Consider the following 14,602-nt stretch of genomic DNA (forward strand, 5'->3'; position numbering starts at 1 on the left):
AACTTGTAACTGAGGCAGGAGATAGATGGGCTCCAGGCTAGACATTTACAACTAGCCTCCTGTTTATATTTCTCGAGGCAAGACATAGATGGGCTCCAGGTGAGACATTTACACTCAGCCTTCTGTTTACACATCCAGATAGAAATAACCACAGGAACAGGGTAAAAAGCTGGCTTTGTCTCCAGTGGACACTTTAAGAGAACAATAATGGTCAGGGCTGGAAAAGAAAATGGCAACCCAACTCCAGTACTCTTACCTGGAGAATCCCCATGGACAGAGGAGCCTGGCGGGCTACAACCCATGGGATCCCAAAAGAGTCAGACACGACTGAAGTGACTTAGCACATACGCAATGGCAGAGGTAGAGGGGCGCTCAGTCTTGCCCAGATAAAAGATAAAGAGACCACATTTTCTCATTCTTAAGGTCAAGGAGACCTCCTCTGCAGAAGGCGCCTTGGGGTTAAAAAGGAGGGGGCACCACCCCATAATAGGTGATGCCAAGCCTCCCACAGGCCTCTGTGCTAGAATCCATCTTGGCTAAAAGGTGCGCACACATGTTGGAGAAAGTTCCCAGGGCAGGTAAGGTGTGGAAAATCAAGATAATTGGCCAAAGGTAAACAAAGACCCAGGAAAAATGCCCTAGATAAATGATTTCACTTCCTCTTTACTGGAAGAAGCTCACATTCTTTCTCTCCATGTGTGTATCTCTGCCTTGGCTTTGTCTTAAATTAAAAAAAAATTGTTTCTCTGTGTGCTCTCCCACTTACTGTACTGCATCTCTAATAATAAATTTTGTACAGTTTTTTTTTTGGTAGAAAAAAACTATTTTTACAGTTTTTGCCTCCTTACAACATTCTTGCTTTCAAGCATGGCAAGAGCCAGGGAAATTTTGCTTCTAGCCTCTAGCCCTTGCTGGTCTAACAGCTAAGATTCCCGCTTTTCACCCAGGCTATCCAGGTTCAATTCCTGAGCAGGGAAATACAATCCTGCTTCAAGCCACCACTCACTGCTGTCTCCTCGAGATCAGTAGCAGGCACTGTGCTAGATACCAGGCCCTGGCGAGCCCACAGTAAACAGAACAGACATGATACCTGCCCTCCCAGGTTCTAATGGGAAAGATGGTCAAGCAGTGAGGGTACAATTAAACAAAGATTCAAAGGCATTTCTGGCGTGAACTAGGAAATGAAGAAAGGAAACTGCCCTGAGAGAAAAAGGAAGGAAAAGGGAATGCACAGAAGATGGGGATGGTCATGAAGGGCAGATCTTCAACAGGACTTTCGAGCTGAGAGAGGAGAGAAGGTCAAGCAAAGGGAGCAGGTAGAACGCTTCAAACAGATGACTCTGAACAGACTGAGAGGCTGGGGACGGATGGAGCCATGGGAAGTGAGGTTGCAGGGGTAAGAGGGAGCCTGACCAGACGGGGCCTTTCAGTTCATTAGAGGAAGTTCTGTTCTCTGTGTGGAGACCAGGCTTCTCCCCAGCTGGGACCCTGCAGGACCTGGAGGAAGTGAGGGGTCTGTGCCAGTCAAGACGGGGCACCTGACAGGTGGTGACCAAACTCAGATGTATTCCTCCCTTGGTGATAGCATCTGTTGGTTACCGAGGGATCTTGGGCTAAACACTGAATAAAGCATTTTCTGATCTGTAACATCTGGGGCCTTACTGATGCTAGAGAGACTGCCTTTCCCAGGGCTAGCCTACAAAGCACGTCTTTCATATGCAAACCAATGAGTCCAGAGCCCACATCCCACCCCACCTCCTCCCTCAAGCGCTCACACTCTGGGCCATTGTTCCTCTGCTCTCACCACCCCAGCGCCAGGTACCAGACAACCCCAGATGGCCCCTCCACCCCAGAGCCCAGTGAGATTATTCACATTTGCCTCTCCTAAGCCTGCTGACCCTGCCTTGCCTTCTCCTCCCACTGAAACCACAGTAAAGACTTCTGCCCAGATTTACTACTCTCTCTCTCCCTGCCTCTGACAGATGCCGGTGCCTCCTCCCAACGTGGCCCCCAGGGTGGGACAGATCCCCTCCCTTTGGGGTCTGTATTTATTGTTGCTGTTGTTCAGTGGCTCAGCCACATCTGATTCTTTGCAACCCCGTGGACTGCAGCACGCCAGGCTTCCCTGTCCTTCATTATCTCCTGGAGTTTCCTCAAACTCATGTCCATTGAGTCAGTGATGCCGTCTAACCATCTCATCCTCTGTTGTCCCTTTCTCCTCCTGCCTTCAATCTTTCTCAGCAACAGGGTCTTTTCCCATGAGTTGGCTCTTCACATCAGGTGGCCAAAATGTTGGAGCTTCTGCTTAAGCATCAGTCCTTCCAGTGAATATTCAGAGTTGATTTCCTTTAGGATTGACTGGTTTGACTCTTTACTGTCCAGTCAGTCAGTTTGGTCACTCAGTCATGTCTGACTCTTTGCAACCCCATGGCCTGCAGCACACCAGGCTTCCCTGTCCTTCACCAACTCCCAGAGCTTGCTCATACTCATGTCCATTGGGTCAGTAATGCCATCCAACAATCTCATCCTCTGTCGTCCCCTTCTCCTCCTGCCTTCAATCTTTCCCAGCATCAAGGTCTTTACCAATGAGTCAGTTCTTCGCATCAGGTGGCCAAAGCATTGGAGATTCAGCTTCAGCATCAGTCCTTCCAGTGAATATTCAGGACTGATTTCCTTTAGGATTGACTGGTTTGATCTCCTTCCAGTCCAAGGGACTCATTGTTTGCTGCCTAAACAATGGAAACAGTGAGAAACTTAATTTTGGGGGGGGGGGGGACTCCATAATCACTGCAGATGGTGACTGTAGCCATGAAATTAAAAGACGCTTGCTCCTTGGAAGAAAAGCTATGACAAAACTAGACAGCATATTAAAAAGCAGAGACATTACTTTACCAACAAAGGTCCGTCTAGTCAAAGCTATGGGTTTTCCAGTAGTCACGTATGAATGTAAGAGCTGGACTATAAAGAAAGCTGAACACTGAAAAATTGATGCTTTTGAACTGTGGTGTTGGAGAAGACTCTTGAGAGTCCCTTGGACAGCAAGGAGATCAAACCAGTCAATCCTAAAGGAAATCAGTCCTGAATATTCATTGGAAGGACTGATGTTGAAGCTGAAACTCCAATACTTTGGCCACCTGATGGGAAGAACCTGACTCATTGGTAAAGACCTCGATGCTGGGAAAGATTGAAGGCAGGAGGAGAAAAGGATGACAGAGGATGAAATGGTTGGATGGCATCACCGGCCTGATGGACATGAGTTTGAGGAAGCCCTGAAAGTTGGTGATGGACAGGGAAGCCTCATGTCCTGTAGTCCGTGGGGTCGCAAAGAGTTGGACACGACTGAACAACTGAACTGGACTGAACTGAGGCTGGTTATAACTCTCATCAAGAAAGTGAAAGTGAGGTTGGAGGGGTAAGAAGAAGCCTGACAAGACAGACCTTTCAGTTCATTAGAGGACGTTCTGTTCTCTGTGTGGAGACCTGGATTTTTCCAGCTGGGAATCTGCACCACCTGGAGGAATTGAGGGGGCTGTGCCAGTCAAGACTGGGCACGTGTTAGGTGGTGACCAAACTCGGATGTATTAATCCCTAGGTCATAGCATCTGTTAGCTACCAAGGGAACTTGGTATGCAGATGATACCACCCTAATAGCAGAAAGAGAGAGGCTGTCCAAGGGACTCCCAAGAGTCTTCTCCAGCACCACAGTTCAAAATCATCAATTCTTCAGTGTTCAGCCTTCTTTATGGTCCAACTCCCACATCCATACATGACTACTGGAAAAATCACAACTTTGACTATGTGGACTTTTGTCACAAAGTGATATCTCCGCTTTTTAATATGCTATCTAGGTTGGTCATAGCTTTTCTTCCAAGGAGCAACTGTCTTCTAATTTCATGGCTGCAGTTACCGTCTGCAGTGATTTTGGAGCCCAGAAAATAAAGTCTGTCACTGTTTTCATTGTTTCCCCATCTATTTGACATGAAGTGATGGGACCAGATGCCATGATCTTAGTTTTCTGAATTGAATTTTAAGCCAACTTTTTCACTCTCCTCTTTCATTTCCATCAAGAGGCTCTTTAGTTCTTCTCTTTCTGCCATAAAGGTAGTGTTATATGCCTATCTGAAGTTATTGATATTTCTCCTGGCAATCTTCATTCCAGCTTGTGCTTCATCCAGTCCAGTGTTTCTCATGATGTACTCTGCATGAAATATCTAAAATAGTCCAAATCATAGAAACAAAATAGAAAGTGCTGGGAGGACAGAGGAGGGGAGAGGTAAAATTACAGTTTGACAGGCATAGACTTTCAATTTCACAAGATGAAGAAGTTCCAGAAATCTGTTGCTAAACAATGTGAACATACTTAACTCTACTGAACTATACACTTTTAAATAAGATGGCTAGGATTCCAGCTTGTGATTCTTCCAGTCCGGCATTTCACGTGATATACTTTGCATGTAACTTAAATAAGCAAGGTGACAATATACAGCCTTGATGGACTCCTTTCCCAATTTTGAACCAGTTCGTTGTCCCATGTCTGGTTCTAACTGTTGCTTCTTGACCAATTATTTTTTCAGTGGCAGTCGTCTTCTGATCCGTTGGTCTCACTATACATGAAGAATGATAAAACCTACATTTTAAAACACCCGCTCCTCCAAGGCTGCCATCTCCTACCTCCAGATGGTGATGGCCAAGGTGCACAGGACCCCAGTGAAGGATGGGAAGAAAAGCAGAAAGATGAAGAAAGTCATCATCTGCGAGGCCCGCCATGCTTTGCTCGGAGGCTGGAAATTCATCATCAGGCTGATCTGAAGAAAGAGATGCAGTCACCTCCCTTGTGCAGCCAGAGGAGCAGGCCAAGGGGACCCCAGCTAGACACCAGTTCCCTGATACCCTTCCCAGCACCCCCCCACCAACCCAATTCCAACCACCACTGGGTCATATGGGACTGCAAAGCCAATTGGTTCCAACTTCAGACTGACTCACATTTTTGACGTAAAACATGATGAAAAGAGTAATCATTTGGATAAAGGGCAGCAGAGGACAGAAGAAGGTTCCAATCCTATGAGAGAGTGGGGATGAGCATCAGAGGTCAGGGAAGGCACAGGGAACGGGTTAATGACGGGTGTGGGGGGAAGGGGAAGGGTGTGACGGGCTGCATTGTGTCCCTCCAAACTCATTTGTTGAAGTCGTAACCCCAATACCTCAGAATGTGTTTGGAGATAGGAGCTTGAAAGAGACAATTAAGGTAAAATGAGGTCACTCACCTCGTGTGGGGCCTAACGGACACACAGAGGGAAGAGACATGTGAGGGTCCAGGGTGAAGGCGCCATCTACAGGCCAAGCATGGAGGCCTCAGGCGAAGTCAGCCCTGCCAACACCTTGATCTGGGATTTCAAGCCTCCGGAATTGTGAGAAAATAAATTTGTGCGGTTTATTGTTTAATAAATAGCCAGAATTTAAAGTACCTGTGGTACTTTATTATCAAAGTGCTAGAAAACTCATACAGAGGGGGACTGCTTCCAGTATGGTAAACCTGGCAAATCCCCATCATATCCAGAATCCACAGTTCAGGAAAGAGATTCTGCAGAGAACGTTACCCACACGGCCATTAGTTAAACCACCAGATGGCCTCCGGGCAGCCCTCACCCAGGTGTCCCAAATGCGGGACGTGAACTCCGCGTCCTCATCTGGCATTCGAGAAGGCCTGACATCCTGCCAGGACAGGCATTAAACTGCATTATTACAAATGAGAAGGCCCCTCCCTCTTTAATTCTCCCCAATGCTGCTGAGGCCAAAGGAAGAAAATATCAGTTTGGGTGCTGGTGTCTTTAAGTCCTAACATTTGCCAACCTCCTTAAAAAGAAAAAACAAAACAAAACAGGTAGTCTTTAGACTGAGAGCCTTGATAGCAGCATCTAGCTAGAATTGTACTTTTTATGATGGGTTTGATCTTATTTTTCAAATGACTTGCAATTTAAAGTCAAATGATATGATTTTCCATTGATGATGATAAAATAAAGACTCATTAAAATGTATTTAAGTTTACAAAAAGCAAACAACATAAAAGAGAATATGAAGTCAAAAACAGTCCAGTGATAGACAAGCCACACAAAATAGGAAGGCTGGTTAAGATGGTAAATTTTAGGTTATGTGTTTGTACTACAAATTTTAAAAAAGAGCCCTTAAAAGGATAACGAAACAGTCGTGTGATATCCCTACCTATAAACCTTTCTAAGTCAGTTACTCGCCAAGCACTTAATGCACGCATTTTCTCATTTAATCCTCACCAAAAGTCTATAAAGTAGGTGCTACTATTTCCCCCATTAACAGATTAGAAAACGAAGGTTTAGCAAGAGTTTATATATAACTTGCCCAGTGGCATCCTGTTCATCGGGTAAAAGGACTTTGTAAACTGTCCAGTTGCCAGCGGCGTCCTGGCAGTAAGCAAAAGCACCACCTAAACTACATAAAGAAAAAGTCTTCACCACCTACAAAAATAAATTCATTGACATTACTGAGTTATTTGCAGATAACCAAATCACCCAGGGCAACTTTAAAGAGTTGGGAAATAAGGCGCTTTACAGTTGTATAGCCTATTTGAGATTGCAGAGCAGATTTCTTATATCACTTGACTTAATCATCAACTAAGTTGAAGGCAGCTCTTATTATGTGCATTTGACAGATGAGGAGACTGAGGCTCAGAGAAGTTCAGTGACCTCAATGAGTAGAACAGCCAACCCCACAATCCAAGTTTATCCAGGTTGCCCTTCAGGTTGGGGTCCCTGTTCTGTGTCGATTCTTGGCTGAAGTCCTCATAAAGGAAGAGAATACTCTGGGACATGAATGCATGGTCCTCAGACTGGCTGAATTTGGTATCACCTGTGCAGCTTTGAAAACAACAGATTCTGGGCATTGCCACCAAAACTCCAAGTTCACAGTCAGGTGGGAACCACTGAGCAAACCAAAAATTTCAAAACTTACCACACCAGAGTTTGTGCATAAATGAGTTCTAACACATTTCTGGCAATATCAAACTCCTGTAAGCCAATACTTGTGATCAGCCACATCCCAATGATTCTGTGAAAATATGATGAGGTTAGTACACAAACCATGAACTCCCTCCTTCAAAAGATTCCCCACAATCAACAAAGGAGGACAAACTTACACCAGTTTGGAATAAAGTTATGACTACCCTTGCAAATTTTCGAAAAATCCCAAGTAGGAGCATGTTTTAAAAGAAATAATTGAGGGAATCAAGGGAAAATGTAATTAACACAAAGGATTCAAATGGAGATACTGCTAAAGTGGTTCAAAAATTTCTAGAGAACATTATTTAAATTATCCTACCTGCTACTTAAACAGATAACTAATTATTAATAGGTTTACTAAAATAGGTATTATTTAAATGAGATTATTTAAGTTTCCCCCACCTATTATCTTCTTTATACCACTTTTTGCTTTTAAATCTTTCTTTTAAACCTTTATTTTAATATAGTTTAAATCTATATTTAAACTCAGCACCTCTCAACCCAAATAAACTGAAAAATTCTCAACTTTCAGTTACTGCTATTGAGTTAATGGTGTTTCCCTGTTTTCTAAATCCACAAGGAGGAAACCTAGGTCCCCACTTATTCTGAAGAAAGTTGAGACCATTTTGATTTTTTTTCATACAGAAGAATTGCCAAAAAAAAAAGCTGCTATAAAAGACAAACAAACAAAATAACAACAACAAATACTTTCTCACCTTTATGTCCAGCCTCTGACAGAGGCTGAACTAGAAGTGAGTTAGGGTAGACTGAGTGAGGAAATTTGGCATTCAACCCACTGAGGAAGGAATCAGCATTACGTCATGCCATCTTATTACTAAGGCAGCTTGTGAAATAAGTAAATGTCTATTAAGAATGAGATGCTCATAATATTATTATAAAATACACAAGTAAATAAATAAAAGAAGACCATACATGGGCCAACGATGATATTGCCCCAATCCTGCACACTTGGGATCTAAATTAAAAATTAGTGCATTAATTAAATTCAATAAAAACAGTGAGATACATCTATAGGTACAAACATGGAAAGATGACAAGGCATTCTCACTACACAAACTCCATAGCAGTTTTGCAATTTAGCACGCACACATACACACACACACAAAGCAGGACGTGCACAGAAAATCTGGAAGAAGATACATACACTAGAAGATTAAAATGATCTATGGTGGATACAATTTCAAACAACTCAGTTTCTGTGTCTCATTTGTAGAACTTTCTTTCTCAGGAGGTTTCAGTTCAGTTCAGTTCAGTCGCTCAGTCGTGTCCGACTCTTTGCGACCCCATGAATCGCAGCACGCCAGGCCTCCCTGTCTATCACTAACTCCCGGAGTTCACTCAGATTCATGTCCATAGAGTCAGTGGTTATAAAGGGCCAACTGAACTAAATGAACTTTGACAACAGAACTGTCAAGGTGAAATTCCAGTTAATTCAGAAGAAAACAATATTCCTAAGGACAATAGGCAGACTTAGGACAATGTACACTTAGAGTACAGAAGGGACCCATACTTCCTGCTCAGCCAATGCTACGGCTCTGGTTACAGCAGCAGGTACTAATTACTCAAGACAGACAAATATTTACCTTCTCAGGAACTCCCCCAGGAAGGAATCAGCTAAAGAGAACACAAAATCCATCAGAAGGAGCCGGTAGATTTCTTGGCCAATGAGGGTTTCCCAACACTGGAAAGCAAAGGCAAACAAGAGTTGGGATGTGGGAGGAGGCTGTTGCCATCTGCCCCTGCCCCGCTGGTCTCATAAGAATGGAGCTGGCAGCTTAGTTTGATCGAGCCTTGGAGTGCCCAGAAAAGCAGACCCACTCTCATCAGAAATGCATCTCTAGGCTGAGTTTATTTTTGAGTGTTTATTTTCTTTCTGTGTGCCTTCTTCCTCCATTAAGGCTTGCCCTCCTCATGTACCCAGACTTTCCTGTCTCACTACCTCTCCCCTTTAACACTTTTCATCTTTGTCCTATGCCTTCTAGATCCTGTTTTTTAGCCAAGAAGAGCAGATGTCAATGGCTAATAATGCCTCCATTCCTTTTGCTTATTAACCTTGTGAAAAATCAATATCTTAAAAAATTTTTTTAAGTTTATTTTACTTTTATGTATACTTTCTCTGACATGTTTCTTTTCTTTATATTGAAGCTTCTGATTTATATCATTTTTTCTCTGCCTAAAGGACTTCTTTAAACCTTTCTTGTGTGAAAGGTCTGCTGGAAATGATTTCCCACAGTATTTGTTTTTCTGTGAAGGTCTTTATTTTTCTTTCACTTTTGAGGGATAATTTGACCAAATATGGAAATCTTGGTTGGTGTATTTTTTATTTCAACACTTAAGAATTGACACTAGACTCTCAAAAAATAATTTTTGAGTACTATGAAAAGTAACCCCCTGCATTTTCCTAGTCTTTATCCGCTATAGGTAAAGTTTTAAAAAATAGTCTAGTTTATTTTAAGGCTTACTCTTTGTTTTTAGTTTTCTGTAATGCTATCTGATGTGCCAAGTTGGAGTTTTTTTTTAATTTTTAATTTAATTTACTTCTTTCTTTGGGTGTTTTCTTGCTCAGTGTTCTTTGAGCTTCCTGTTTCTATAGTTTGGTGTCTTTCAAGAATTTTAAAATAATTTATATCTTCTTGATTATGAAAGTGGCCTAGAGGCTTAGCAGATTGGCATAAACAGAAAGGTTGAAATGGTCAGTTTTTGAAGTCAGTTACTTCTGTAGGAAGCCCAAGGATGGACAGAAGGGTGGAAAGGTGAATGGATGGATAGATGGATAGGTGAATAGATGGATATGTAGATGGATAGATGGATGGGAAAAATAACATGGTATCTACTCTAATACAGGCAGAAACTGTTGAGAAACTCGCTTCCTCCCTGATGGTCAAAGCCAAGCTCAAAGCAAAACGGCATAGGAATCTTACCTCTTCACTATCCAGGGCCACAATGTTGAGCCAATAGTAACACAAAATTCCAATGATTGATATTTTCAGAAAGATATTTCTAAAAAATGAAGAGAAAACCACTATCGTTACTTCCATGGCAGTCATGGGAGATGTTTGCTAATATTTCATTTGGGGCACATGGTAGGATGGAAATTCCTGCCCCCTGTGGTCATGCGCTTTTAGTTGCTCGGCTGTGCCCAACTCTTTGCGACCCCGTGAACTGCAGCCCGCCAGGCTCCTCTGTCCATGGGGATTCTCCAGGCAAGAACACTGGAATGGGTTGCCATTTTCTCCTCCAGGGTATCTTCCCGACCCGGGGATTGAACCCAGGTCTCCCATGTTGCAGGCAGATTCTTTACTCTCTGAGCCACCAGGGAAGCCCCCTGTGGTTGGTAGGGGGGCAGCACATGTGGCTAGTTCTGGCAAATAAGCTGCAAGCGTAAACAATGTGCATCACCTTGTGTCACTTCTAGACTAGAATATTTAAATGCCAGTGAGACTCACCATCTTCCCTCTGGAAGGACAATCAGTCTGAATCCCTGAGTGACTAACATAAGCAGAATTTCCCTGCCAATCCACAAGGGCGTGCAACATGAACAAGAAATAAATACTTGTGTTCTAAACCACTGTGAGTTTGGAGTGGGGGTCAGGGGGGGAGGTTGCAGGGATGTTTGTTACCACAGTTTAACCTCATTTATTCTGACTGATACACTCTCTTTTGCTGCTAAGTTGCTTCAGTCGTGTCTGACTCTGTGCGACCCCATAGACGGCAGCCCAACAAGCTCCCCCGTTCCTGGGATTCTCCAGGCAAGAACACTGGAGTGGGTTGCCTTTTCCTTCTCCAATGGATGAAAGTGAAAAGTGAAAGGGAAGTCGCTCAGTCATGTCTGACTCTTAGCAACCCCATGGACTGCAGCCTACCAGGCTCCTCCATCCATGAGATTTTCCAGGCAAGAGTACTGGAGTGGGGTGCCATCAGCTTCTCCGACACTCTCTTTAGGGCATATCCAAACTATCTGATTTCACTTCTCACTGTAGTAGTAGTACACATACATACTATTCATCAGGTGCCACCAGGGACAGTAAACATGCTACACATTTTTTCGAATCACCCCTCTTAATCATTCTACCATCAGGTAGATAGTATTTTATGCCTATCTTACTGATGAGGAAACTGAACCACAGAGAGATGAAATAACTTGTACAAGATCACACGGATTGCTTAGGGGCGTGACAAAGGTTGAAAACAAGGACCACCTGATTTAACAGCCTGAGTTCTTAAACCTAGTCACTTTGCCGAAATCAATAACTGCTGGTTTTAAGAGGTCTTCAACATTGATGTGCCAAGAACCATGTACCACTACACCAGTCATTTTCAAAGTATGGTCCGCAGACCAGCAGTAGCATCTGTAATCTTGTTAGAAAGGCAAAGTTTCTGGCCCTCTCCCAGATCTTCTGAATCAGACACTCTGGTATAGGGCCCAGCACTCCCTCCAGGCAATTCTGGGGCAGGTTAAAGGTTGAGAACCAACCATTAGACAAAACAACACAGTGAAGGAAGAGACAGGATTTGCCTTTTTCAACACTAGATCCCAAATCTCTTGCCCAGTGCCTCGCCTATAATAGACTCTCAATATCTACTGGATTAATGCCTTTCTATACAGTGATATTGTCATTTATGATAAGAAATATGCATTTGGTCTTGTCCTTTTCTGGCACTGAGCTCCTAAAACCTTGGGAATTTCCTAAGTAAGGCGAGCTATCAAAGTGTCTTTTGTTATATTAATGTGACTGTTGGGAAGCCCCTAGGTCTACTAAGGTTAGGGGCTGGTTGCCGTGAGAACCAATCCTGTGATTTAGAGGATCTGAACTCAGCATGCCTATTGCAGACTCCAGAGAGGAGAGAGGGGCTGGAGATCGAATTTATTGGGCTTCTCTGATGGCTCAGTGGGTAAAGAATCTGCCTGCAATGCAGGAGACCTGGGTTCAATCCCTGGGTTGGGAAGATCCCCTGGAGGAGGGCAGGGCAACCCACTCAAGTATTCTTGTCTGGAGAATCCCCATAGACAGAGAAGCCTGATAGGCTACAGTCCACGGGGTTGCAAAGAGTCAGACACAGCTGAGCTACTAAGTACAACACAGAACCAGTGGCCATTTAATTAGCCATGCATACGTGATGAAGCCTCCACACAAACTCAAAAGGAGGGGGGCTCGGTGAGCTTCTACCTTGGTGACAGGATGGTATTTGGGAGACTGAAAATCTCAGAAAAGGCGAGGAAGCTCTGCATTCCATAGACTTTGCCCTACACATCTCTTCTACCTGGCTGTTCTTGAGTTATAGCTTTTTATAATAAAGCAGTAATCTCGTAAGTAAAGTGTTTCTCTGAGTCATGTGAGCTGTTCTAGCAAATTCTCAAGCTCAAGGAAGGGGTCATTGGAACCTCTGATCTGTAGTTGGTCGGTCAGAAGCCCAGGTGACAATGTGGATTTGCGACTGGTACCAGAAGAGCGAGTGGGGGCAGTCCTGTGGGGCTGAGCCTTACCCTGTGGGATTCTGACACTACCTTCAGGTACACAGTGTCAGAGTTGAATTAAATTGTAGGACACCCATCTGTGTGTATTGGAGAATGGCTTGGTGGTGTGGGAAAATGTCAGAACTGGTATCAGAATTTAAATACATTAACTGCAGTATAACTCCAGGTTAAACCTATTTCTGAGCTTTCTTATTTTCTCTGCATATAGAGAAGATTTTGAGTATTTTGTGAAGCAATATACAGGGCTAATATATATTAAAAGATAATGAATTTCTCTTGGGATCAGAAAAATGCAAATTAAATAAAGTGATTAGATCAAAATGACATGCTGAGCATTGAAGCCTATTACCTATCATGCTGAACCTATCACCTCTACATCCAAATTCTATTGAAATGATAAAAAAAAAAGAAAAGTCAAAATCTAAAAGATCCATAAAGCAGTGGGAAACAAAAAGTCATCATAAACAGATCAGAAATATAGAGGAATTTATGGAAAATAGAAAGCAGAAATACAGGACACAAAGATTAAAATATGAAAAGGGGTCAGTGAAGAAGACGAAGAAAACCCAATTTAAAACAAATTTGAGAGAAGACTGCCTCAGAGGTGGTGGTAGTTCTGAAGATGCCTGGAACTTAGAGACAGCAGATATAAAAGGTCTGGAAAGAACAAAGGGTGATTGTTTGGTGATACCAGATGTCAGAAACCCTTAAAGTCATACCTGTAGGCCTCAGAAGAGGTAGTTAGAATACAGAGTCCTTGGCCCATGCAAATCCACATTCAAATCAAAAGGCAAAATAAAAAATATGTGGGAACCTGGAAGTACTTAAAAAGTTGACCATCCTAAGGTCCACTCTAAAATAGCGTCTTATCTTCTCTCACAAAAGGACATTGTAAGTAGGATACGTTGAGCAGACACTGGTGAGCAAAGAAGCCAGCGCGCTGCTGAACTGTGCGCTGAAAATGGTTTAATTCTTTTTTTTAATCGCAATAAAAATATATCCCGATTGTTTCTAACCATTGAGAGGAGGCGCCCAGAGGTGTAGTGTGGGTAGAAAGGAAGGCTTTCTAAAAATTTTTTCTTCAGGGAAATGATACTTGTATCTGTGTGTGCTCAGTGGCTCTGTCGTGTCCGACTCTGCAACCGTAAGGGCTTGTAGCCCATCAGGCTCCTCCGTCCTTGGAATTTTCCAGGCAAGAATATACTGGAGTGGAGTGCCATTTCCTACATGCCCTTGAGGAAAGGCGTGGCAACCCACTCCAGTATTCTTGCCTGGAGAATCCCATGGACAGAGAAGCCTGATGGGCTACAGTCCACAGGGTTGCAAAGAGTCAGACATGAATATGGTGACTTAGCACGCACACATCATCTTCTCTTCCTTATGTTTCATAGCTCTTTGAATAAAGATGAACTCTGGACCTATCTATCTAATACATATATAGATAACTCTAAACATTAACCTGAAGTCAGTCAACATTTTCTGTGAAGGGCCGGACAGTAAATATTTTTGGCCTTGCAAACCATACAGTTTGTGTCCCAGCTCTGCAGTTGTAACAGGAAGGGAGTCATAGATGGTATGTCACCAGTGGACATGGTTGCATTCCAATGAGACTTTATTGATGAAAATGGGAGGCAGGCTGGGCCTGCAGGCTGCTGTTTGCTAACTCCTGATCTAAAATAATAAGTATATATATATGTGTGTGTGTGTGTGTGTTTTAAAATATGCTTGTTACAAATTGAAGGGTAACAGAAATGTTTAAGATTTGTATGAAGAAATTATAAGCATAAACATAAGTATAGATTTGCTATTCCAGGAAGAAGGAATGGTCAGTGCAAAGGTGCTGAGGTGGGCATACAGTTTGTGAACAATGAGAAGGCGAGTGAGGCTGGGGTCACTGAGGAAGGGGAAAGAGGTAGAAAATAAAACTGAAGAACTGACCAGGAGCCAGATCTCAGAGGCAATGGTAAAGTAAGGACTCTGAAATTGATCAGTAAAAAAAAGTCAGTCTGGTAGTTCAGCCTCATGACTATAAACACCACCATAACCAGGAAATGGTCAGTGTACTAGCCAGGAAGAA

The 14,602-nt window shown here is 43.1% G+C and overlaps 1 protein-coding gene across 1 annotated transcript in view; it reads right to left on the bottom strand.

The window, feature by feature from the left end:
• TMC5 (transmembrane channel like 5) overlaps nt 1–14,602 on the bottom strand; it is a 54,597-nt gene that overhangs the window by 11,021 nt on the left and 28,974 nt on the right. Inside the window, exons 11-15 of the mRNA XM_052635699.1 lie at nt 9,971–10,049; nt 8,633–8,730; nt 6,982–7,077; nt 4,984–5,059; nt 4,672–4,805 (exon numbers count right to left, since the gene is read on the bottom strand). Coding sequence (XP_052491659.1) covers nt 4,672–4,805; nt 4,984–5,059; nt 6,982–7,077; nt 8,633–8,730; nt 9,971–10,049 — 483 coding nt within the window. The remainder of the gene's footprint in view (nt 1–4,671; nt 4,806–4,983; nt 5,060–6,981; nt 7,078–8,632; nt 8,731–9,970; nt 10,050–14,602) is intronic.

Source organism: Budorcas taxicolor, chromosome 2 (assembly GCF_023091745.1).
Source record: "Budorcas taxicolor isolate Tak-1 chromosome 2, Takin1.1, whole genome shotgun sequence".
Taxonomy (NCBI): Eukaryota; Metazoa; Chordata; class Mammalia; order Artiodactyla; family Bovidae; genus Budorcas; species Budorcas taxicolor.